At 37.1% G+C, this 25,799-nt stretch overlaps 1 protein-coding gene across 1 annotated transcript in view; it reads left to right on the plus strand.

The window, feature by feature from the left end:
- The first annotated feature begins 6 nt into the window (after positions 1 to 6).
- MARCHF10 (membrane associated ring-CH-type finger 10) overlaps positions 7 to 25,799 on the plus strand; it is a 33,649-nt gene continuing 7,856 nt past the window's right edge. Inside the window, exons 1-6 of the mRNA XM_085309947.1 lie at positions 7 to 27; positions 5,675 to 5,762; positions 13,063 to 13,240; positions 16,743 to 18,108; positions 20,162 to 20,328; positions 22,361 to 22,470. Coding sequence (XP_085166073.1) covers positions 5,691 to 5,762; positions 13,063 to 13,240; positions 16,743 to 18,108; positions 20,162 to 20,328; positions 22,361 to 22,470 — 1,893 coding nt within the window. The 5' untranslated portion in view covers positions 7 to 27; positions 5,675 to 5,690. The remainder of the gene's footprint in view (positions 28 to 5,674; positions 5,763 to 13,062; positions 13,241 to 16,742; positions 18,109 to 20,161; positions 20,329 to 22,360; positions 22,471 to 25,799) is intronic.

Consider the following 25,799-nt stretch of genomic DNA (forward strand, 5'->3'; position numbering starts at 1 on the left):
TTTTCCCGAGGAAATAGCCTCGGCCAGGTAACTCCTGCCGCCTCGGGGAGCSCCCCCGAAAGCCGCCTCTCGGGCTGCGGTGACAGATGGCGGCGATTAACGAGCGTGATTAACGCGGAGCAGGAGCGCGGCGGCAGGGCAGGTGACGGTTAGCACGGCTTCGCTGCGCTCCGGTGACAGCTTAGGCAAAGTCTCTTTGTTCCCTGGGGTGTGTGTCGCCAGACCCCGTGTTTTACTCTAATCRTACGTTTAAGCGAGGGAGCTTCATCAGACTTCAACACTTGAGGGCTCAGSAAGGTAAATTTGTGTCACAGCGGCGCCGGAGGCGCTGGTAACATCCGTGAGGTGAGGGTRCCTCCGAGGGAGAAAACCTCCGTAGCGCCCTCGCACTGAAGGGAAAAAACACGGGGTAATCGGTCTGACCTTAATCATAGGAAGCAGCAGATTAGCCAGACATCAGTGACGATGACTTGCCCTGCTGTTTCATATCCTGTATCATCCTGGCCTGTGCCTCTCCTACATCTTTAGCCAATTTCTGATTTTTCAAAAGAARGCAAAAAGCCCTAACAGTGTGTGTTAGCCAGTCATGTCCAAAAGGGTCAGAGCTAGGGTAGGTCTTGCTCGATTCAGTAGCAGAACAGATGAGACTCTGAAACCTGAGATTTGAATTGTGTTAATACAAAGCTGCAAGTGTTACCAGCCTCTGGATTGCAGCTGCTGGCAGTATCAGTGTCCCTCTGACATCCACGAGGAAAAGGGATGAAAGGAAAACTCATAGATTCACATCAACTAAGACTAGAAAGGACTACAGAAAACATCCAGCCCATCGAATCTCCTTGCATTCCTAGACCACACAATTTATCCCAGAGGCTGGGTGAAATACTGTCTTTTAAGTAGATAACTAATTTTAACTATTCCAAGTGATGGTGAGTTCATCGCTCAAAAAGCTGTTGTCTTGCTCTGTTATCCTCATCACCAGCTAACTGTGAGATTGTGGTTGTTTTACAGCTTGCTTCCAACTTTGCAGGCATTAAATTGTCCAGCATTTGTCAATATTTTTGCAGAGCCTTTTGCTTTCAGCTGCTTTTTCAAGGTGTGTGCAGATATACAGAGTGGTCACCTCTTAACCTTCTTTTCAATTAAGCTGAAAAAGTTAAGCTCTTTAACCCTTACATCATTAACACTTGTTTTCCAAGACCTAGATCATTTCTGTGGCCCTGCTTTGAACTCTTTAGCATTTCCACATCTTTAAAGAGAAGGGATTAAAACCAGACGCAATATCCTGCTTGCTTATCTCACCAACTCATTGCAGAAGAGAAGAGGGAAACTTCTTGATATTAGATTTTTAGGTGTCCAAGCATTTATGAGAAGGCAAAGAAAGAATTCTGATTTCTTTCAGTACTGTGTTCTTCTCAATTTGACCTTTAATAGGCACAGAAGAAACTTAGTCATTCTAGTAATCCATAATCCTTTGATAGAGAGAAGATGATCTGTGTTGTCGTCTATTGTATTTTCTAGTGTTCTATGAGTAGTTCCACTGATATTATGTATAGTACTGCTATATATACATATATATATATACACATAGGCTTTGCATTTGTAGGAAATAATACAATGAATAAATAAGGGAAAATGTAAAGAGGTGGTGTTATTTACATTTAGATCCCTATACAACTGATGGGCCTGGCACTTGTTTCTGTCTTCCTGATGGAATATATTCATACCTAGTACTATGAGCATGGTATTGCCTTAAAAAAACAATGTATTTCTTTTATGTTGCTTTATGGTTTCTGATCTTTAAAGGTGTACCTAGGGCATTCTTAAGACATATTTTCAATTTTTTAGTATGTTAAACACAGTCTCTGAAACTGTGTTTAGATACCTACCTGATTATAGGATCCAGAAACTTCTATGCCTTAATAAAAATACCCAATACTTGAAAGACTTATGCTAAATTGCAAGAGCTAATATTATTAGAATACCACAGAAATATGATGATAGATTAATAAATACTAAATAAAGGCCTTAATCCCACTAAACAGTTGACTCTAGTCTTGTTCACAAACTAAAGTTGTTAAAGTTATGCTTCAGTGTTTTGCAAAATGTGGACTAAATGTGGACAGTTCCTGAAGTCTGCATAGACTTCAGCATCAGCTTCAAAAATAGAAAATGGAGAAGATTTTCTGAGCTATATACTCCTTTTGTTAATACCAGCATACAGACTAACTTCAGCAGACTTTCARTGATGCAACAAGACTGAATTTGGCCCTTGGGGAATAAAGTTAGCAAGTTGACTTGTGCTATCTGATAGGGGAAAATATTCTCAAGCGTTGGCGTGTCACAGTTCTTAGAATATTAAGTCACTGAAGATGCTTAGGTAAACAGCTTCTTAAGGAGAAAATCACAGCTTCTGGCTTCATAGTCCCTTGCTCTTTCTTCTTCTTAAATAATCTTTCAACCTCCTATGTCTTTTTCTTCCCCTTTCCTTTTTCCTTCTTCTTTCCCTTCCCTTATTCCTTGTGAAGGCAGCCTACTCTCAGAGATCTGTTTGCCAAAGGGCAACATCATCAGGCACCAGTTCAACTGAGTACAACTGTAAATGCATTTTTCATTCAGACGTGAAACTTGATGAACTGCAGAACTAGCATGATATATTTTCAGCATAACTACTAAATGGGATACATTTGCAATTAGCCAGTAGGGTTTTTACATTGTGGAAATAAGTCCTTCCTTTCTCTTTGTAGTTCTAAAAAATTATCATTAATTTGTATATAAACATTAGTGCTGTAGAAAACATTGAATTCTTCTTCTAAGTTATTGAGGATGTAGAACATGATCAGCATTAGGGGAATTATGTCCATGCTGTCTTTCCAGCGTGATATGGAAAGTAAAGAACCAGGTCATTTCTCACAGTCTCACTTAATCCATGTTTTCATTTTCTGAGATGGCCAACAAAGATCAATTTATGCTGTGTATAGAGAGGTATATTGTTTGTCTCCCGGTAATTAGCTTACATATTTGCAGTTTTACATTGGCCTTTTACATGGATGACATTACAGCCTATTGCCTGTGAACAGTGAGAGTACAAATGTGCATTAGGCACATTTTTTAGGCACCACAGAAATCCTGAGAGCAACACTTGCCTAGGTTGTGGTATATGAGCTATTCTCACAGATTGTTTTTGAGCACTTTATACAATGAAGCAGCAGTGTTAACAAGAATACATGTCTTTCACAGAGCAGGATTTACAGTTATGTAATTAATGATTCAGCTTTGACTTTTTTTAAAATCATATTTAGCTATCTCTTTGGAAAAAAGTATATATTCAGTAACAACCTCTGATAGTCTTTGAGTTATTGGCAAGTCTGCACAGTATCAAATTTCAAATATCGAATTGTTGACTTATTCACCTCTTTAACCTTGTACAGCCAATGCAAACTAATTTCTTTAACAGATTAAGCAAGAGAAGTAGTTCAAGGTGGTTGTTAACTAACATTTCATTATTGGTTTTCTTGATATCTTTGATCATTCATGATATGAATTTTGTAAACACCATCTCAAAACACCTGTATTGTATCCGAGAAACTTCAATTGATTTTGACATCTCTTTAGATTTCTGTAATTCTTTCAGAAAAATGTTCTCATGGTACTTAAAGACAAAACTGCATTGTGCTCAGTAGTCTATGAGTTTTTCTCGTAGCACTTCTGATTTATCTCCCTAATTTTCTATGAATATAATTCACATCATCTCCTCTGGTGCATGGATCACATCTATTTTTACAGACCAGTCAGCATATTCTCTGCATAAATTTGCGTACTGCTCGATAGATCACACTGCTATGACTTTCTCTCACAGTACGTCTCTTTTGTTTGAAATTTAGTTGAATACAAGTGATTAAATTTCTAGGTACATTCAGAATGTAATACAGTATAGTGGGTAACAAATTTGGAGATAAGATCCTTCCTCACGACTCTCAGTGATTTGCTTGTAACCTTCAGCAAATCACTACACATTTTTGTGGTCTCTCTTTCTTCYTGTTCTTTGTTTTTCTTGTTTATTTAGATTGTTTTTCATTCCGTACATCAGCTGGCACAGCAGAGCTCCAACGTCAGGTTATAGAGTAACTGGTCTCCCCTTTAGCATTGGCATGACTTTGGAGGGGTAAGTAAGGTTCTGTAACACTGTAAAAAGTGAGCAGGTGTACAGACAGCTTCTAAGCCTACTGAGGTAGATTATCTCTTTAAAATACAACTCCAAATAGAGGGTAAGATAAAGTGGCATTATGGTGACCAGATTCTTTTTTTTTTTTTTTTTTGGGGGGGGGGGAGAGAGAATGGTTTTGTATTAGCATCATTAAAATACCAAAATTAAATCAGGCACATTAGTCGCTCTAGTGGTTTTGTACAGATGAAAGCATGATATGAAGCCACAAAGTTGCTAAACGATTTCTGTACGCTTCAAACAACATGGGGAAAATGTCTGGTAGGTACCTGCCCTCCCCTTCCCCACCCTTCCTTACAGGCAAAAACATGGTTTTGTTTTGCATATATTGAGTCATCCAGTTATTGTACTTACCTTGTAATGTCATTCTCAGACATGTTAGGACAAGATTTAGGCTTCAGTAATAGTTGGCATAAAACAAATATTCCTTATACAACTAGGATTAAACCAAACAACAGAAATCACTGTGTTGGAGTAACAATACGTGTTGTTAAAATAGTCTTTATATCCATAAAACCATCTGGGATGATGAATGCCGGATGTTTTTATCATTCTAAGAAGAAAAGGAATAAAAATGAGTAAAGATGAAAAAGTGGGGTTGTCCCATAAAGCTAGAACTCTGTAGCCCATGCAAACTTCCCAAAAKGCAGCTCTGTCCATCCTCAGGTGGTCCTTGTGGCTCTGTACTCCTAACTTGCTCACTGTGTTACTGTGGTGAGGCTGAAGACCTCACATAGCGTTTCTTTGCTTATGTAAACAAAGCAGGAGAAGCTTAAAAATCAAATCAGGTAGTATCAACAGGTGTTTATACATTTCTCTCTGTCCAGAGGCAGATTAAGGATTATTAGAAGCATGCCATATATTTTGTCCAGTTTTCTAAATAAAATCTACCTTCCACAGAGAAAAACTGTAAAAGCATTTTCTGTATTAAAATGTGATAAACTACTATAAGAGCACTAGCAGAAAAAGCAGCTGATTGCAGATACCTTTAGTTATAAATGTGATCTTAGACTTACATCTTCAGACAACTATAACAAGACACCAGTACTTTCCATTAAAAAAAAGTGTGAACATCTGCTAATACACTAATCCTAGGATGTTTCAATTTATTAATTCAGTACAGATTTAACAAACCATCAGGATCTGGAGATTGCTCAGAAAAGACAGCTAATTCTGTCCATAGTATATTTTGGATTCTGACGATATCCTATGCTGCTGAAGTTTCCTGTGATCAAATTCCTGGTTTGCTGTCTATGAATCTAACATTCTGTTAGATCTCAATGCTGCCAGTTCCCTGCTAGTGAAGAGGCCAAGCTCATTTAAGTTAGAACATAATTTTGGAACTACAGGGTTTGTAATTAGTAATACAAAGCTTTAATTTGCCACCAATGGCAAGATAAAGTTATCTTTGAATAGAATCAATTCTAAGAAAAAAAATTGCTTTGGGTACAGGCTTTGATTGACTGGTATGACGGATGAAGCACAGGAAAGACAGAAGTTCATCAGCAGTGCTCCGTACAAGATGGATTCAGAACATCAGGTATGCCAGAAAGCAATACATAAAACCAAGGGATGGTCACAGTGTGTGCTGAAAGTTATTTTCACTTGGATATGTTAACAGGCTGAGAGTAGTTCTCCTAAAATGGCTGTTTCTAAATAATGAAACGTTTATTTCATTATCTTATAGCATTAGTAAAAAAAGTCATGCATCAATATTTTCATCAGCATTTGTTCTGCACAGAGCTGAATTTACTTTACACAGGGTTTAATCATATGTTGATACTTTAATACATGTATTTCAGCTGTATCTGTAGGTCCTATCTGCTTTCTGCACTATCACAAGTGTATTTTCTACTCCTTGCCTTACATTTCAGTGACACTTAGGAGCTTTTATAAGGACTAGGCCCAGTAGCCTGCTTGCTGTTTAAATACAGTAAAAGACTGTGACTACTCCTAATTGCTTACTAAGCAATGACAGCTATTCAGGAGAGCATCTGGAGCCTCTTCTGCTTCATGCATCATCAGAATAATTCTCAGCTAAATTCTGAATGCTAGTCTTTATTACTGGTAATTATGTAAGAGGCAGAGAGATCACTTTATGAATTTTAGAGCCAAGATGAAATTTGTAAAGATGACAGTTAAATCATCTGTTGATTTGCAGATTGGGGCAGTTTCATATGGAATGACTGAAAATAAATTTAGAATGCTGCAAAGCTACTTATATAGTTACTTCATTGACTTGTCACATTTTAGTAGATTTTTGGACCAACTGAAAATGGGAAAGCTAAAGTAATAAARGAAACATCTAGAAAGATTGCTAGAATATGATATTGCTATACTGAAACAAAAATACTTGTTTGCAGCTGCTATCTTTTACTGTCAATAACTTAAATGCCTAAAAGGGAGAGAAAAGCAAGCTGTGTAGGGGCTTTTATTAAAAACAGCACACTGGGACTGAGTACACAATTTCTGTCAGAAGGCATTTTACAAGTAAGTAAAGGTAGCAAGAGTTAGCATTTCTTGAAGACTGTAAATCAAACTTGGAGTGATTCCATTACATTGGAAAAAACTTGGTTCTGACCAAGTTAGACAACTAACTAAAAGCCACAAGGGTAAACTTGTAAACACCCACTCTAGAGACAACAACTTAGTGACTAAACCTCATATGGAGGGGAAGTAAACTCAGTTCTCCTATATCCTGAGTGAGCAATCTAACTCCTAAACTATTTAGTGAAAAGATGGCATGTTGCCTCCATGCCTTCCTGTATTACAGGAAGAAGTGTGGACGCAGTTCCAGGAGAGAGCTTAAGGGTATGAATTGTAGTGTGCTGAATGTGGAAAAATTCTATGCTTTCTACCAATGTGAAACTAAGTCTATAGAGGAAGCATTATTTCTCTTACATGGTTGAGTGTTTTCAAATCAGGTCATTACATTTAGGTCAGAGTCATTCCCTAATGTGCACATTGTTGGCAAATGCAGATGACTTTGACTTGGCTGGATTCAGGCTTCCCTATTCTACAGGGCAAAGCAATCTTCCTTGTACTTAACAAACATTCAAACATGCAATTGGTGAATACTTTGGCTGGGTGTGCTTGCCTCTCCCATACCCTTTCTCTTGTAAGTGACAGTGTTGTGTTAGGTCTTTGATGTATATTTCTGATAGTAATTTGAATACTTTGCTCACTTACCACCTTGTTTCTGTTTTGGCTATTCTATTGCCATCATCAGTGCATTAGGTGAACAAAATAATAAACAATTACCATTTCTGACTCATGTTTTCTTTCATCATATTTCCAGTGAAAGAATTATGTACCGCAATGTTTTGATTTCACCTTTTTTTCCCCTCTCCCCAAACCCTGTAGTGATATGGGTGCGTAGCAGAGAAGACCGACTTAAAAGAGTGCATCTTAGTCTTGGTCAGAAAGTCAGCCAAAGGTCTATAATGGGCAGTAGCCAGCTGGAAGTTCATTATAGTGTCTTAGACTTGTYTCTGGGTAACTGCGGCTTAAATCTTCATCAGGCAGCAACACAGCTCAGCAGGAGTGGATTTACAGAGTAAAAGAGTTGATGTCAAGAACTTGACATCCACACTGTATGCATTTTAGGAGTTTTTACTTCCGAGCAGTGCCCATCTGGTCATGGGAAGCATATCTTCCAGTTAACTTTCATCTGAAAGGAATTTTAGTTTGTGCTCTTCCAGAGTACTCCACAGTAAGTGAAGACTATTGAGTTGCTTCAAAAGTACAAATCCTAATCTGAACTAAAATGCTACTGCATACTTACCCTCTGTCATCTGACTCCTGTAGATTGCATTTGGTAAGCTTTTTGTTTGCTTTTTTGTTTTTACGTACTATGTCTAACTGCAGGGTGATACATATTCCTGAGGCTGAATTTCTTTTAGGGGCAGTCAGTTACAGAACTTGAGACAAATAATTGTCTACAAGAACTTTTCTTGCCACTGGTCAGTCCCTTATTTGTATTTAAGTAAGTTTAGTTGGGTGGTTCCCGGGTAGAGTGGTGTTCCTGACATTCACTCAGGTGCAGGATGGATTAAGACCATCCAACTGTGTTTAGCGCAGAATACCACACTGAGGAAAACATCATTCACAGAACAAATTATTCACTGAACACCAATCATCTGTTTGAGTAGCCTGGCTGGAAATATTTTTCAGTTTATGCACACTGGGATACATAACAATTTTGTTACTCTGTTTACATAGTGGGAAAAAAATCAAAAGTTACTGGTGTTTAACATGCAAATATTCAAAGAGTATAATTTTAATATAACTTTTGTAAGACCACTAATCACTATAAAGGCTATTTTGCATCAGTGAAGCTAGATTCTCAAGCAAAAATTAAAGAAATATTTACACATACTGTTTTTGCTTAATTATATGGAGTAGATCTGTGAAGGAAGCATTCTAATGCAAGTAAAAGAAGTAAAATGTAAGGTAGCAGTCCAAAGTGATCAGATGCTTGGTGAATTTCACAAGAGTCATACCAGATAACCCCTCAAATATGTAGGCATTTTATTTCAATATACCAGAGGATTTTTGTGCCAACATATGTACTTGGCTTCTAAATATATTTCATGTATTATAGTACATGATAGTTATTTTACATTCATGCAGCTTTTCAAAGAAAGAAAGTTTACCTGCAGATATTGCTATTTATCTGACCTTGAAATTGTTTGGTGAGGATTTGGGTTGTTTGCATTATTTAATACTTATTTTTAAAAGAAATAGCTCTGTTCATATAGCTCATTAAATAAACAGAAATATCTGCTGGTTTAACATTTCTTTACTAAGTGAAGTTCTACTATTTTTTATTTCCAGTGTACAGTATTTGTCACAACATTTATTCTGCTCTTTCAAAAGCGAAGTGAGACCATTTTGTACATTGCTAATTGAAAATTTATTCATTTATACATTCAAACCATAATACAGATTAATTCGCTCTCTTTCAGTTGTCCTCACATTTCCTCCTCTTTCTCTGTGATACAACTAATACACATGCTTCTATTAGACCATGTAGTCCATAGCCCTACCTTAGTTCTCTATATTTCTCCACAATTATTTTGTTGGACTACATTTTCTGTGAAAAAAAAATAGCTTTCTAATTTATTTCAGAATAAACAATAATAGTTTTGAAGAATTGTGAACAACAGCTCCCTCTAGTTTTTGTTCAGCTCTGTTGCCAACTGTTTAAGACCTCTACCTAAATAGAGAATTGAAACCAAAATAAATCTCTTCCTAACACGAAGATTGATCTTGATKTCTCAGTTCTATATTTTGAAATACTGTGTTTATAATTCTTATCCCAGATTGAAAGCCAAATGGAATTAAAACGGTGGAACTAAGTGTGTTAAAATGGACTGTGAGATTAGACGATTATACACACTTTATGGTCTCAGCTTGAATAAACATTAAAAATATTTGGGTAAAAAGAAAAGAAATTACAATGCCTTTGAGAAAAGAATCTTAATCATCTTAAACTGAATAATGTGGSTCTTCTTACTTTCTAATCTATGGATGTAGAACAATTATTTGTCTGTATTGGCTGAAGTTGACATCCCAAGCTAGCAACCGAGTCTATGTAGCTTTTAGGAATTTTTTGTTCCTACATTGCTCCTTATTTGCACCATATGCTAAAGTAAACTACACTGTTCTTCAGTGACCATCTAATTATATAGCTGTATTGTCTGAGGCTTTGAAATAGCATCTAACACTTTAGAGACCTCCAGCCCCATAATAGAGTATCAAGCAACAGTGAACATCTGGATTTTTCTAGGATATTTAAATAGAAGAGTGAAGCTAAGGTAGGGCATACTAAAGACCTACTCTAGTACTAACACATTTAAAATCAGACTTAATAATATGATTAGCATTTCAGTTTATGGGAATATCCATGTAAAGAGAAGTTATTTGGTATTAGAGAGCTACTTTATTTGTCACAGTAAGATCCAGTGACTGAAAGCTCAAGTTCAAAAAATAAAGTGATAAGAAAATGTGCAAAGTTTTCTGGATAGGTAGTCAGTCATTGAATAAGTTGTTAACAGTGTGGTAAACACACCATCCTTCCAAGTATTTAAATAAGGCATGGCTATCTTTCTAAAGTATAATATTTAGACCACAGCACCTCCAAATAAAAACAAGCAAAAAACCCTCCGACCAAACCAACACTACACAGCAACAATAATACAAAAACAAAGTTAGACTGCAGTGACTTTATGAACTCAGTGACAGAAATTCCATTTACATCAAAAAGATTGTTTCATATTTAGGTTCTACTGCCACTACAGAGCGATACCTTTCAGTTTCTGCCTCTTCAGTTTCTGCCTCAGTGCTTTGAGAGTGGTAGTTGACCTGTAGGAGATAGGACTAGATGGTCATCTCTTCCATTGTAGCACCACACTGGGCTACCTGCCAGTGAGTGGTGACTACTGAATGAAGTGATATTCCTGCACTCAAAAACGCATTCCAAGTAAGAAGTGAAAATAGTAATTTATCTAAATATTAAGAAAATTGGCCTCATCTACCAACTGCCAATGAGATAATAGGATGGAAATTCTGTAAAATTAAAATAGCATAAATTTAATCCCCTAGATTCTGCTTTCATAACAATGCTAGCTTGTCACTCCTTTTCACTGAAGTATTTTTCACTTTAAACTTCTAACGCAAGGTTTGCAAGATGTGTCATATCAACATTTTCTGAATGCGAAACAGAAAGTTTGCTAATTTGGATGACAAAATATTTTCTGCTTCTGATTGAAATGTTAATGTAATACCAACAAATAATGCAACATGTTGAATGTACAATTCTGATTCAGCTTAATGAAATAATCTTCATTAAAATATGCAAGTTACTATAGAAAACAGAATCAGGAGGGTCCTTGGCAGAATCAGTTCACAGAGAACTTAGGAGAAGATATTTCAGGGAGATTTAACAATAATACTGATTATTGTTCAAAGACTGTCTAACATTTATTAGCATTTTGACTGTGGCTCAACATTTCCTAACATGTTTCTCTCAGATTATTCATTTTAATCTCAGCTAATATCCTAGCATTTTAGCTATATCATTAGACATTTGCCCCCTGCCCCATAAAAGTTTTCCTCCTTTCTTTCTACACAAAGTTCAGCAATCTTTTTTTTATACTATGTAAAAGAAAGATTATGTTTATACAGAATTTGCCAGATTGTGAGTAATGTATATGTTGGTACACACTACAGTTCTTTGACTCTATGTGTAAACAAAACCCCAGATCATCCTCTTGCATATTCTATTCCAACTCACTGTACACTGTTCTCTGAAAGAACAGGAAAGGAACCCTTTACTGCCCTTAGAATTAACGTGTCAACATAATCTCCATATCTGAGTCATCTTAATTTTCCTCTTCCCACACACAGATAAAGGTAATAGTAGAACTGTATTTTTTCTTCATATATTTTGAACCCATGCTCACTCAGTGAATGTAGACCTAACCATTTACCAGTGCCATGCGTGGACCGTCTGAATCCGTAAGAGAGAAAGGGTTTAGGAGTTCCCTCTAATGCTTGGTTAATATAAGTAAGATCAACGTGCTTACATTGGAGACCGTTAGCTTACTACCCATGTACAAACTTCTGAAAATGTATCCTCCTAGGTATTGCATTAGAGCAATGCAAATAAATATCATGTTTGATTACACTTACCTGCCTGATGATAAGCACGATCTGGTAATTTACACCAATAAGTCCTTGTTTCAACATGTGAGGAGGTTCTTTCAGCTTTTTCCTTGTATCTCAAAGATACTAAGCCAAATTATGTGAACTAGTCTGTCTGATTAGGATAGAAAATTCAATGTGCCTGAAAATTTATCACATGATTTGCAAATTTATTTCACTTTCAATTAACAGGCCCCCCCCTTTTTTTAATTAATATAGCTCCTTTAAGGATGAAATTGTATTTTGTCTAACAGCTTGTTACATTCATACTTTAAACCATGTAGGCATTGTTGGGACATCCTAACTTGAAAATTACAATTTTCCATTCTTGAGCACTCAATATTTGTATTGCCGTTTGAACATCCCTTAAAATAAAGTTTGCTATGTTTTTCTCTTTACAAGGAATTTTAAAGACTGGAATTCATCTCTGAGTGTTAATGATAAAGGGATACATATAAATGAAAAATGCTAATAACATCATAATGACAAAGGTCATGCCTTTTCCCTAGAATACAGAAGGCAGAATTGTTTTGTGGAACAGGAACATATGAAGTATTTTGTAATTGAACAACCACGACTTGGTCTGAATGGCTTACATTGTAGTTCCCCTGATGGCATTAACATGCAAAAGGTCACAAGTTCAAATTAGACTTGCAAGTTACCAGATCTAATAAAATTAACAGGAAGCATTCGGGCATATATCTGTTTATGGCATGGTTTTACTTTTTTAGATTACAGAATCACAGCCAAAACACTGCTTTCAGTTTTATTCTTGTAATAGTGATAACTGCTCTGGCAAGTTATCTTGAGATAAAGTTAAGATTTTTAACAGAAGGCTCTGATTTGTCTAGTGAAGATTCACATCCTCTGAAAAAGAGCTTTGTATAAAATGGAAACAAAAAAAATGGAAGAACATACTATGTTTTCTAGAAATATCTGACTTTGGTACAATATTATACAACTAGGAGGGAGATCAAAATGAAAAGAGGAGGAGGAGAAAGGGACTTTCTATTTATGGAAAGTATATTTCTTTTCTTCTTATTTAAAAGATTTGTTCATATACTGCTTAATTTGTACTGCATTTCCCCCCCCTCAGAGTAGATGATGCTCAGGCACCTCTTTTACTTTTCTAGACCTCTGCAAATGAATGTTCTGGTAGTGAAAAGAGATCTGCCATCAAATCTTCTGGGAATAAACGAGGCTTTAAATTTCCTATTTTAGACAAGATATCAGTCAAGCAGAAGTTGAAACCCAACATAAGCTTTAAAAAAGTAGAGAAAAGTGTACTTGAACCAAATAAAGTCACTGCAGGTGAGTAATGGATACCTTAAATCAAATCTTTTGTCCTGATATTAGAAATAGCAAGCTGAATGGATGCTTTGTAGTTTCATCATCATCCTACTACTGCAGTGAACACACATTTGCTTTATTTTCTTCATATAAACACTCTCTTTTAATAACACAGTAGTTTCAAAGTAGAATTTGTGCTGGCATTTTTAGGTCATTTTTAAACTGTCAGACAGTCAAAACTGTATAGTTAGAGGTGTAATTCCCATCTAAACTTTGTCTTAGTGACTTACATGGAATGGTTTAGAGGCATCGTTCAGAACAACTGAAATTTTAGAGTAACAAGTCGCAGAATAAGCAGATGTGTCATTTAGTTAATTGTGAAAMATGGGATCAAAGGCCAGAGATAAGAGTGTGTGTTCTGATCGCCTTATTCCTACAGGGTGCAGGCAAAGTTTTGCAGTTGTGTTCACTAGGCTTTAATAAGAACAGGATCAAGTCCATATTACATGCAACTTCATAATTGGTTGAGATTAGAAAGGTAATTTAAAATTAATTATTTGGGTTTAAAATACAAAAGAAAAAACCCAGGAAAGTTGCTTTAATTTCTTATCATAGTTAATTTTATCAAAACAACAAGTAAATCCTCCATAGTTTAAATAGCAGCCATTAAACAAGTTCCAGCCTAACAATGCATATGAGTCAATTCTCAGAATACAATATAAAGTTTGCCAGGATTAGCTAATCAGTTTATTGTTTCAGTGAAGTCAGTATGTATGCCAGCAAGTTGCTTTTTAAAGTGACATTCCATTTTTAAGCACAAAGCTCAAAATATTTATACAACAAAGATTCTTCAGTAAGTATCATAGCAGATGGATAGTTTCTCTCTTCTTCGGGGGAGATTATGGGAATGCAACTACATGTCTAGAGACAAAAAAACAGGCCCATACAGAGAAATAGTTTTGCAGGAATAATAGTCTTTGCAGTTCCGTATCATTGTAAAAATAGCTTACATAAACAGAAAACTTTTGATATTGTTCTTGATGGGGATAATTACACTCAGGGCTCTCTACGCAATCAAGAATGCCCTTGAGTATACAAGACAGTTTTGCTAAGTTTTAGAGAGGAAATAGAATAGGTCCTTTGCTAGTTTTGATTTACTGCATATATTTATTCCACTAATTCAAAGAGTATCATTCATCAAAAATAAGTATTTTAAAATCAAGGATAAATCCATCCACTTTGCATTCATGTAGGTCTGAGGTAATTCAACTTACATCAACGTTATTTCATGTCTCTAGGTTAATTTAGAACAGAAAATAGGCCTCAGGTATTTGGGGAAAAAGTATAATCAAAATTAAGAACTGCCCTGATCTTGTAACTGTATAAGGACAAAATCTTATTTCCATTCAAAGCTTCACTTAAATCAACAAGGAGTCTGAGTAAAGGGCTGCCTTGATTTAGTTAGGCAGTCATTTGGAGCATAGAAACACTCTTTTTTCCCCTGCCCTTCCAGCCAGAGAGAGAGAGAGAGAGAGAGAGAGCGCTCAGTGCTTGTAAATAAAGCAAAATCAAATACAGTTATGGGCTTGCATATCATATTTTTATGTATGTAACTTGTTTTATCTGTACGGAGAGAAGCCAAACTTTAGTTTATCAACAACATGCAATTCAAAGGAAAGTTTATCCCAAGGCCCTTCCTATCCCAGTGGCCTTACTGTCTCTGTTCTCTTCATACTGCATTAGGCTAGGGATATAGTCTCTCACTTCCCCATCACATTCCTAGTATCTTCTGTCTTCATGCTGTATTTATCCCTGACATCCTTAACATGCATGCAGGCATGTTTGCCTGATTATTTTCAGTACTTATCTGCTCCCCCTCCCAATTTGTTTCTGACTACCCTCCACCAGTTAAATGGGTTTATCTTTACAGCATTCCTGTRGGCTTGATGATTACTTCCATTTCACTGAGAAGCTAAGGCATAGCAAGTGATTTGTATAGGATGAATTTTAGCAGAGCTAAAAAACTGAATCCACTATCTTATCTCCCAGATGAGGGTCCTGACTATTGATTATACTTTCAGTTCAAAATTTGTTTGAGGCTAGGACAGTTCTGTCTCTGCTGGGGCCGTGGGCAGAGAGTCAACTGCAGAAAAATAATAACAGCACTAGACATTTTTCTTTCTTTGATATTACCATCTTGGGTTTACCACTTTCATTGACTTCAGGAACTCTCAGATTGCTATCTAGAGAGTAAATACATTGTTTTGAAGGCRAGAAAGAGCAGGAGAAACGGTTTAAAGACTGTACAGCATGAGGCAACCCTGCCAGGAGATACTAGAAGGAAGTATGTGTAGAGAGGTTTTACCAATATCATCTTTAAATGTTAGCTCAGCTTGGAGCTGTGTATGCTTGCATAAACACTAGCTGACAAAATCAGTCCAGGTGCTATGGGGAAGAGTTTAGTGTGAGCTGGTTCACCTTTCAGAAGCTAAGTTACATCAAGCAAAGTCATTAGTAGCCATTACTGCTTTTGAGAGTTTAGGGCCTTAGTGCCCATCCTAATTTGTATTTGAGCTCTTCCATTCATGTGGGTTAGTAATGGCCTTTTCAAAAAAAAATTTTTTTTTAAAAAGAGTTAACTGATGCCTCTTCTGTACCCCTTTTATCTGTTTTGAACTATGAGTACCTTCTCTCAGCACCTTCTCAGGCTTCTTACACTGCTGAAGAATGGAAACAATTACTCGATTTATAGCCAACCAACTTGCATTCTTGCACTAAGCAAAGAGACAGGACTCCCAGTCATCTCATGAGACTTGTCCAATTTCCTAATGATTTGTGTGACATGCTTTGTAAGATAATAATTAGAATCTTTAAAACTTTGTTTGTTTGTTATCGTAACATATGGTTTTGTGTATAAATGTTAACACACAGTTCTTTTGCAAGGTGCCCTTGAGGGTTATAACAAACAGCAGGCCTCCCCCAGAGTACTTACAGAAAATCAACTCTGCTTCACATTCAAACAGGGACAGATTAAAGTGCTCACTAGAAGTTTACATTACTGCATAATAAGCAACCGCGATAAAATTCTTAACATTGAAAATCCCATTTCTTACATTACGAAACAAACAAACCCTTAACACAAGTGGGCAATACATTTTCTATTGCTCACGTAGAGGTAGTTGCTTCTGAAACTGCACATTCAACAAAGCAAGAACCACATTCCAGGAGGAAAGTAAGTATTAATTGGCCTTCTTAGGTGCCAGTGCATCATGTAGTAGTATTTATTAGCTTTCTTCAACGTGCTCCCAAACAARCAAAATTGACTTTGTCTGCATTCTAGAGAAGTTCATGAATAAATTCATTTTGTTAACAACAAAGMGCATACTAGAACTGACTTACCTATAACTAACTAGGCAATAACATCAGTGCCAGAATAATGTTTGTAAGTCACTCCAAACCTGCCCTAAACATTGGATACAAAAGCAAAGCAGCGTTTTGACAGGTGTTTTTATTTTGAACACAGATCTTGGAGTTCCACAGGACTGTGCGGGACCCTCAAGAGAAACTGCATTTGAGAACAGGGAGAGATCTCAAGGAAGAAAGAGTTTAATATTGTCCTCTAAGCTCAACCTAGATTGCAGAGGGCTTGAGAGAAAAAACAAAATAGGAAGTGCTCCTGCGCAGGCACAAGCTCAACCGTCCATATCTACCTCCCAAGAAACTAGTGGTTTCTCTACAACAAACAAACTGAGTGGTTTATCACTTCTACACCCTAAAAGAGCCTCTTTTAGGTCAAGAGGGAAAAATTTTTGTTCTATCCAGCGCTTAAACACGAAAGATTCTCATGAAGAAGTGGAAGATAGTAAAGATGCCAGTCAGTTAGAGAAAGAAAGTCTTTCTCTGAATGTCGGCCACTTTGCTAGTACTCTGGGACAGAGCCACAGATCTAGTGAAAAATCCTTAGCACAAGGTGAACGACATAGCTTGGAAGAAGGCACAGACAATGATAAAACTGCTTCATCAAGGCAGAGGAAGTCTTCCCATTGGCTTTTAAGAAAGAAGAAATTAACAGTCAGTGCTGCTGAACCACAGCAGAGAAAATCTAGGGACAGTGACAAGTCGTACACTCCAGAKGGGAATTATTTAGAAGATGCAGATCGTTCTGAATTGGAAAGCAGACCAACTAATTCGTCTGTTCCAAAGAGGCACAGTAATACTAGTTCCACTGATAGGGCTGGTGCCTGCAAATATTGCAGAGAATGGCATTCTGATGAACACAATCAGAAGCATTATGGTGGCTCCGTTACTTTGTCCACATCCACATTTCCCATGCCTTTACCACATTCCGCACTTAACAGTCAAGGATCCTTATCTCAGTCTGCACAGAGACCTGAGTCCTCMACAAATAGGAGCTCAGCAACAGTTTCTTCACAAACACTGAATTTGGATGGTAGTTCAAAATTCAGTACGCATACACCCTTGTGTCTGTTACACAGCAGAGGCTCTCTTTCTACTCCAGGAAGTTCTGGTTTTTCACCGCCTCTTCGCAGTATACCTGAAGACAGCAGCTTACTGGAAGACAGTATCAGTAACGGTTTCAGTACTTCTTCTCACCATGGTGCCTCGCATGATGGGGAGAGCTTACAAAATTCACTTAGTTCTTTATCTTTAGATTCTTCCAGCCCATCCTTGTTTCAGACAAGATTCACTCCAGATCCCCAGACAGGTTCTGCTTTGCGTGATCAGATGCCATTTGCTTTGTTAGCAGCATTTGCTTTACAAAACCTAAGTAGTAGCAYGAGCAACACAACAGTCTCCCAGTCAGCAAGCTCAGAGGAAGTGAAGAAGCCACAGGCAGATCAGGAGAAACTTAAACAACTACGGGAAAGGTGAGGAGTATATTTAATATATGTGCAAACACTAACATATATAAACAAATGGCAGTTGGAGCATGAATTCATCTTTCTAGTTTTCTATACAGTTGGAAACAAAAAAGTTCATAGTTACTCCAGTTACATTTCGGTCTTTATCATTCATGACAGCCATGACTTTTAGTAGCTGGGGCATGCCGGTATTAAAGTGATTACGGGTGTCATTCTGTTGGCAACACTGAGAGCTACTGAATCAGAAGCTGGCATTTGCCTCACAATACTTCTACAAATCACACGCATATGCTTGCTTTATTCCTGAAAGACATTAGCAAATATTGCTAAAGCTTCTTGGACAGTGACATCCAAGATATTTGTGGTTTTGTTGTTACTGAGTTGGAGGCAAAAAATAGATTCCTCAATGTGACAGAGTCCACCACAATCCACAAGTCTGCTCTTTCAACAGTGCTGTACATGGTAATGAGAGATCGTCATAAAAATTGCCACTTTGTTCCTCTATAGGGCTTGCTTTGGGATAGATCCTGTTTAACGAGCACTAAACCCTTTTAAGCTCAGCTGCTTTATGTATTTCATCCACAATCAAAAGTTCAAGTTCTAAGAGGCACAGCTTTGCTTGTCAAAGTTATTTTTAAGTGTCTGCTTGTCCTGTTTTCTTTCTGTGGTCTAAACAGAGTAATTTCTTTGACTGCAGAGACTTTCAAATAAAGGCAGAATGAAGGAGCAATAGGTTTCCCTGCTGCTATATTGTAATCAACAAGCTGCTCGCTCTGTCTTGAGAAACTGCTTGAACAATTAGATTCAGAGATATTATCAAGAGAAACATTTCTGTTGTCAGCTTCCTTAGAAATAAACCAACTGTCTCTGTTTTGCTGTTTTGAAGTTTTTCACTTATCCCAGGGAACATAGCAGTCAGCCAGACAGAAGTTTCAGACTGAGACTTTTTTTTTTTTTTTTTTTTTAATTAAGGAAAGTCAGACCTACAGGTGCCATACTATATGTGGAGTTAACATTTAGAATGAAACAGACAGCTACAGGTTTCCAGCTTTGGACTAAAAGGTTGCAAATACTCGTTTAAACAAGCCTCCAGCCTGTCAGCCAAAAGCCTTTTCCTTCCTTCCCAACACAAAATATTTAGTTAGACTAAAGCCCAACCTGAAGGAGATGGAAAAGAGGGGGRAAAAATCATTCTATTGATGAGGTTAACCTGGAGAGTCTAGTTTTCTGAGGTATTGTGTGCAGCATGGAGGGCTATTAGTAGATAGACAAAATTAAGGACCAAGATGAAGCTTCATGTGGCTAGGGTTTAAATGTATGAAGAAGGGAGAACAATAGTAAGGGGTTTTTTTTGTATTCAGATTTTTTTTAACAAATTAATCTACAGTTAAATCCAAGGCTGATGTTTTTCTTGTTTAGAAGTCTGCTTGTTAAAGAGAAACCCAATGTAGACATCAGATTTCATGCAAAATGTTAAATTACAATCAGTAAGTAGTTTACTTGCTTTCAATCATTCATAATTAGAAAGCCTTTAAAATGGTTTGTTATATAATATTTTTTCCTACTTGATTAAAATGTCACTCTTAACAAAGAAATAAACTCTTTCTGCACCACCGTAAATCTAGAAAGATTTCTAGAAAGCAAGCCACGTAGGACCAATTTTTAAAATGCATGCAATACCAGCACAACTKCATGAGGAGAGCATTCAGCAGAAGTGTATTCCTCTTAAACATCAAAGGCAGTATTCAAACACTCCAGTTCCTCTCAAAGAAGAGCAGTGGCTGTATAATTCTCAACAACATATTGTCAGATGTTGTTTACACAAAAGTATAGAGGGTATTTAGAGACTATAAGGTTTTACCTTTGCACAATTATCAACTTTAAGAAAAATATTAATCCCAGACTGTTGCACATTATGCTTTCAGGTCACCATCATACAGTAAAAGCCCTTAGCAAAATCTCTCCAAATCCTAGAACATTAGTGCAGAGATACTGYCCATTATTTGACTATAGACCTTGCTGAGGGAAGTTTTTCCTTTCTTCTGTTATGTCTTAAYAGTCTCCTGGCAGAAGACTCAGGAGAGGAAGGAGATCGGTGTCGTATATGTCAGATTGCTGGAGGTTGTCCTACAAATCCACTGCTAGAGCCATGTGGCTGTGTGGGAAGCCTGCAGTTTGTTCATGAGAAATGTCTCAAAAAATGGCTCGAAGCCAAAATAAAGTCAGGTAAGTGAGAGAGAAACCCACAAGATATAGAGCATTCTGTTGAGATGCCTCTGCCGGATTTACCTCTCAACTAATTCTGCCTTGCTAATGGAGTTAAGCCAGGTGAAGTCTTAAATTTATCTTTCAATAAATTTAAACTCCTAACTTGATCAGCATTGTAGTATTTTCCTGTAGCACAAGCATTTAATACAGTAACTGTACAAATTAATGTACTTGAATAGGCTCCTGGCATGTAGTCAGCAGATCACCATAACTAAAAACTTAATTTTCTAGTGCATGCTTCAGATTAAAACAAGATCTCTGATATGCACTGCTGAAAGATTTAATGAGCCAATCTTCAGCAACTAGTAGTAGTATCAGGTGAACAGCGAATTTTTTTTAGGGGTCATAAACCACACATGCAAGACTAATAGTTTGAGAAAGTTTGAATGAGAAATCCATAAAATGAGATGAAATGTGAACTGTGTTAAAAATTCAGATGGGGCAGGGAGAAGGAATGTAGGCAGGGTGAATTTTAGCATTCAGGAAGGCGACTCCCAGCTAGAGAAGAGTCCTGTTAATTATTGCTGTCTAAACTTTACTTTCTCTCTGCCTTGTCAGCGCGCTTTTTTTTGCATGTAAGTACTATTCTTGCAATATAATTTCTATTTCCATTCTGAATGAAGAGCATCAATGATGTTATATTGCTCTAAGTTTATAAGTCAGGAAGCTGCTTGTTTTCACAATACGGACCACATCTTCCTCGGGAGATTGAAGGTGATCACAACACAATTTGGTATTTACTTTTTTAGACACATTTCCATAATGTTAAGCACTGCAGTATACTATGACTTCAGAAATTCCTCAATGCATGGTGTAATTTTAAGCTTACTCCCTTTAAATATTTAAAAACACAAATAAAAAAGCCACCATCAAATAATAACCAGAGAATTAACCTCCAGAGAGACTGTATATAGGTATGTGGTACTCACACACAGTAACGTAATGTAGGTTGTGTAAAAATTCTAATCCTGTATGTGGGAAGATAATAGCTTGTGCCAGCTTTGTATCTTTGGTCTTAAAAAGCAGATAATATATCAGTTAAATCCTGTGTACTTGGTTCCCAGCCAGACCTTGTTCATTTAAATTCCTGGCTTGCCCCCAGCTTAGGGAAGTGAGTCACATTTCCCAAACCTTCCCCAAATCCTGTCCTCGCAGAATAATTTAAGCTTCCCCTCAGTGCTACTTGAAAACAGGGAAGCAATCCTGTTTAGAGGGAGTTTCTTAGATAGTTTGGGAGCTGGAATGAGGAAAAGAGGTAGTCTATTAAGCAATGAAAGAACTAATTGGGATCGCATCCTAAGAAGCATGCTTGAGGGAGATGAATCTTAACAAGCAGAAGTTTTGCTTCTGGTCATTGATGTGGGGGGGGCAGGGGAGTTGCTTTTTGAAGTATGCCATCTGCACATTGAATGTAGGTTTCCCTCTCCCCCTCAAAACTTTAATTTTTACAATTTTGTTTGTTTTTTGTTTTTTAATCTTCCTTTAGAAGAAAAGGGGTAGGACTTACAGGGTGGGAGCATATGATTTTTGATAGCAGACAAATTAAACCTATTAGTGCCTTAAGAATAGCAAGAGGAAGATACAAGTAAACAATTCCAGACAATTTCTTGACTTTGTTGTAGTGACCAAGCCTTAAACACAACAGTTTTATATAATAGAATCCATCATTACTTCTTTCATCAGTTTAGCTCATGATTCCTGCAGTTTTAGTCCATAAAAAGCTACAAGTTTTATGGTTTAAAAGCAAACAGAAATCCAAAGCAGTCATATACCACGCAGAATTCAACAGAAGACTGTTCTAATCATCTCCGCTGTTACATGTGCTTGGTATAAAAAAATTCCATGGATTTAAATGATTCAGTAGAATTCCAATTCAAAGTTATCAACCTTATATAGAAAATAGCTTTAAAATAAAGTTTTTTTCATTCTGATTTTATCACACGCACAATGTAGTTTAAAGTCAAATATTTAATCTTTTGCCTTATTGCAGGTGCTGATCTAGGGGCAGTAAAGATGTGCGAGCTGTGTAAGCAGAGCCTAACACTTGATCTGGATGATTTTAACGTGAATGAGTATTACAGAAACCACCACTACTCACGAGTAAGAAACTGCTTCTCTTCAGATAAGAGTCGGTAATCCTATTTCGGTATTGCTGCCTTGCAGTCTTTCAATATGTAGTGAAATGTCAGCATCCACTGAAACCTGCTAAACTGTGAGGAAGAGATATGCTTACTTATGCAGATTTCAATAAATGCAAAGAGATCTTACTCGTCTTAGACTCAGATTGTATAATCCCAGAGTATTTTATGGAACTGCCCAGTGTCTGGAGGTTTTGCACAGAGAAAACCTGTAATCAAGCGTGGCAATGGAAAAATTCTTGTTTCTTGTGTAGATACAACATTGAAGTAGAGAAGCCGCTGAGGGAGAGCAGCCAAGGATTTCACTGTTTGTCCTTCACAATGTTATGTAAGGGGAGAAATTCAGAAAACTAAGTGACAGAAGCGTTGAACATCTCCCTGCTAGGCTTTTTTTTAATCAACATTTTAAAGGAAGAAATATAGGAATAAGGTACAAAAATATTGAAACTTTAAGTTTAATGATAGCCTATCCTGTTTTCTGAAAAACTAATCATACCAAAACCAGAGGTACTGATTTTCATTATAGGTGATGGTAGAGTTGACGAAAGCAACCAACCTGCTCAGCAATCAAAGAAAGTCTTCATGGGGAAAAAGGCTTCAAAACACTATTCTTGATTTTTAAATGCATGAGTTCTCTTGCTTCATTGTTACTTGTGTGTTACCACGTCCCCAGAGAGTTCAAGTCACAGACAGGACACAACTATGCAAGCCATAAGTAAATGTGATCTTATGACACTGCCTTTTTAGCAAATTGCAATAGAATTTGCCTTCCCCCAGTCTAGCAAAATTTTTGGCTTCCCTCCAAATTCCTGGTAGGATTCAGTCCCTAGTTCTGCACAGCTTTTATAGCACTAGCAGTCAAGTAACAAGGCTCACAGGTGAACCACACACATACAGTTCAGTTTTGAAGCTTTGAAGTACTTTACAAAATGTGAATGGATGCTTTTATTCAAGTCTAGCCTGATAATTCAGTGCATCATGCTTACACATTCCACACAAGGAGAAACTGCAAGGCTCATGTTTCCCCCCAGGCATTTTAAAAATGGGATGAATTGCAAAGATGAGTAATTGCTAGAGTATTCAGAGTAATTAAGCTTATAGGTTGTGTTGCTTCCTTGAGGTGGTTTATTATACTGCTGTACTTTTAAGATATTATTTGTGATGCATTTCTAGTGATGCCAAAAGCATCTAAAACATATGGTTAGGTGCCCTTTTAGAATTTCTACTCATCTAAATAAATAATTCAATGTGCCAGAGTCTTTCCTATCAACTAGCAGAAGATGCACAATCTGGTAGAAGTGTCTTTCTCAAATTATTGCAGTAAACAGTATATATTTCCCCATCTGCATCCCTTCAGGCCCTACTTAGTCATAAAGAAAGTAAATGATTTCCCAGAATGCTTTGACTGAAGTGTTCACCAGAAAACTATTTTCTAGATGATTGATTTGCCACTATGCTGTAAACTGTATATGAACATAAAGCCTTTTACTTAGGCTGGGATTATCAGACACTCATTGAAAACCTAAAGGAGAAGAATTCATGGCTTGGGAAAGTGGATCTCTGAAAGGAATACAGAGACCTAGGGGGGAAGTGTGGAGAAAGATGCAACAGCTGGAAGAACAACTTGAAGAGAACTTAAAAATATGCTAGGAGGGTGGACTGTTACAGCACAGAGAAGATGCCAAGCCAGTTACACTTTTTCCCAGTAGTACCAGAAGGCCTAACTTATGAGGCGAAGCGAGGGGAAGAGTTGGAACCAAGTGTTTTGATCAAAGCCCTGAGGAGCATGACTAATTCAAACTAATGGGCAATGCTGCTACCATTCTGACTGCTCCTGCTGCTTTTTGCTTACCATTTTTCAAAGAGATGACGAGGCTTTTCAGGAGTACTATTAGTAAATCTGAGATAGTATTCAGTGAGCTAGGATTTACATTTAGCATGCACTGCATGCATTCTGAAAGCGGAAGAACACGCTTGCGCCAATCACTTCCCCTTCTCTTTGCCATTTCCCCTCTCCCCCCACACACAAACGCACACATGTACGCACATTTTTCATCTCGAGTTCATCAGTGGAATACTGCCATCTCTGACTTGGAATCATGGCTGCTCTCCCAAGCCAACAATACTGTACAGTGTATTTACAATGGAAATAATTATTAATTTCTATAGTTCTTTTCAATTTTGGCAGCTGGGACTTTAATTATAGAGATAATAATGCAAACAAAACACTTGCTTGTCAAGAGCTAGGCAAAATAAGTGTTTTGTCCTGAAGGTTGATTAGATTCACTATTAAAAAAAATTCAATTAGAACTATTGAGTGGAAATTTGGGGAGGATGAATCAATTACCCTCAATGGAACGTGGCCAGGAAGCTGTGTTTTAATTTATGACAGTTAAAAGCACCATGAAATCTTCAGTACATACAGGTGGTCAAGCTCTCTGGCTGCATCTCACTGAGAGGTGAGTCTTTTAGAAGCATTTGATCCCCATTTCTTGATTTTAGAAAAACGTAATGCCATGTAGTTCTGCACCTGATTCTCCACAGTACCAGGATTTTCCTTAGAGACCTTCCATCTAGGAAYGTAGAAAATTATCACTAATATGAAAAATCAGGAGTGAATTATCTACAGTATACCTGATCTAGATTAAAAAAGAAAGCAGCCACCTCCTCCCAAAAGCCACACACATGCCACAGCTCTGGATAACAGAGTTTTAATTACACCATTTTTTTTTCTTTTATTGTTACTTAGTAGTTATCATTGCTTGTGTCAAATCAGTACTTTACATTTGCTTTCTTCCTGATGAGCTATATCAATCTTCATTAATACTCTCCAGAATATGTCATGTTGCTCTACAGTGAGTTACTATGTTATGTTCTGGACAGGTGCCATGTTCATACAGCATTGCATCCTATGCTCTGTTTTAGGCAGGAGGTTAGACTCAGTGGTTGTTTTTTAATTACCTAGCTCCAAAACTTTCATTCTTTATTTTTTAAGACATTGTTTCAGTAATACTAGCAACTCTAAATTTTCCCCAGGCTAAGACTCGGACTGAGTCTTCACAATATGCTAACAGGTAAGATCACTGCTGGTCCTAATGATGACCAAATAAAATAAAACATTAATAGTGAAAATAATCCAGACTTAACAAGTGAATTACATTCACTAAGTCAACAATACCTTATCCAGAGCCTTTTGGCTGAATATAGCTCACGTGCTATCTCCTTCTTTCTGAGAGCATCCCAAGTGTGAGAGAACAGCACTACGTTAAATTAATTTGTTGTCCCATCCTA

The sequence above is a fragment of the Rhea americana genome, unplaced genomic scaffold (assembly GCF_003343005.1).
Source record: "Rhea americana isolate MKP2758 unplaced genomic scaffold, rheAme1 scaffold_308, whole genome shotgun sequence".
Taxonomy (NCBI): Eukaryota; Metazoa; Chordata; class Aves; order Rheiformes; family Rheidae; genus Rhea; species Rhea americana.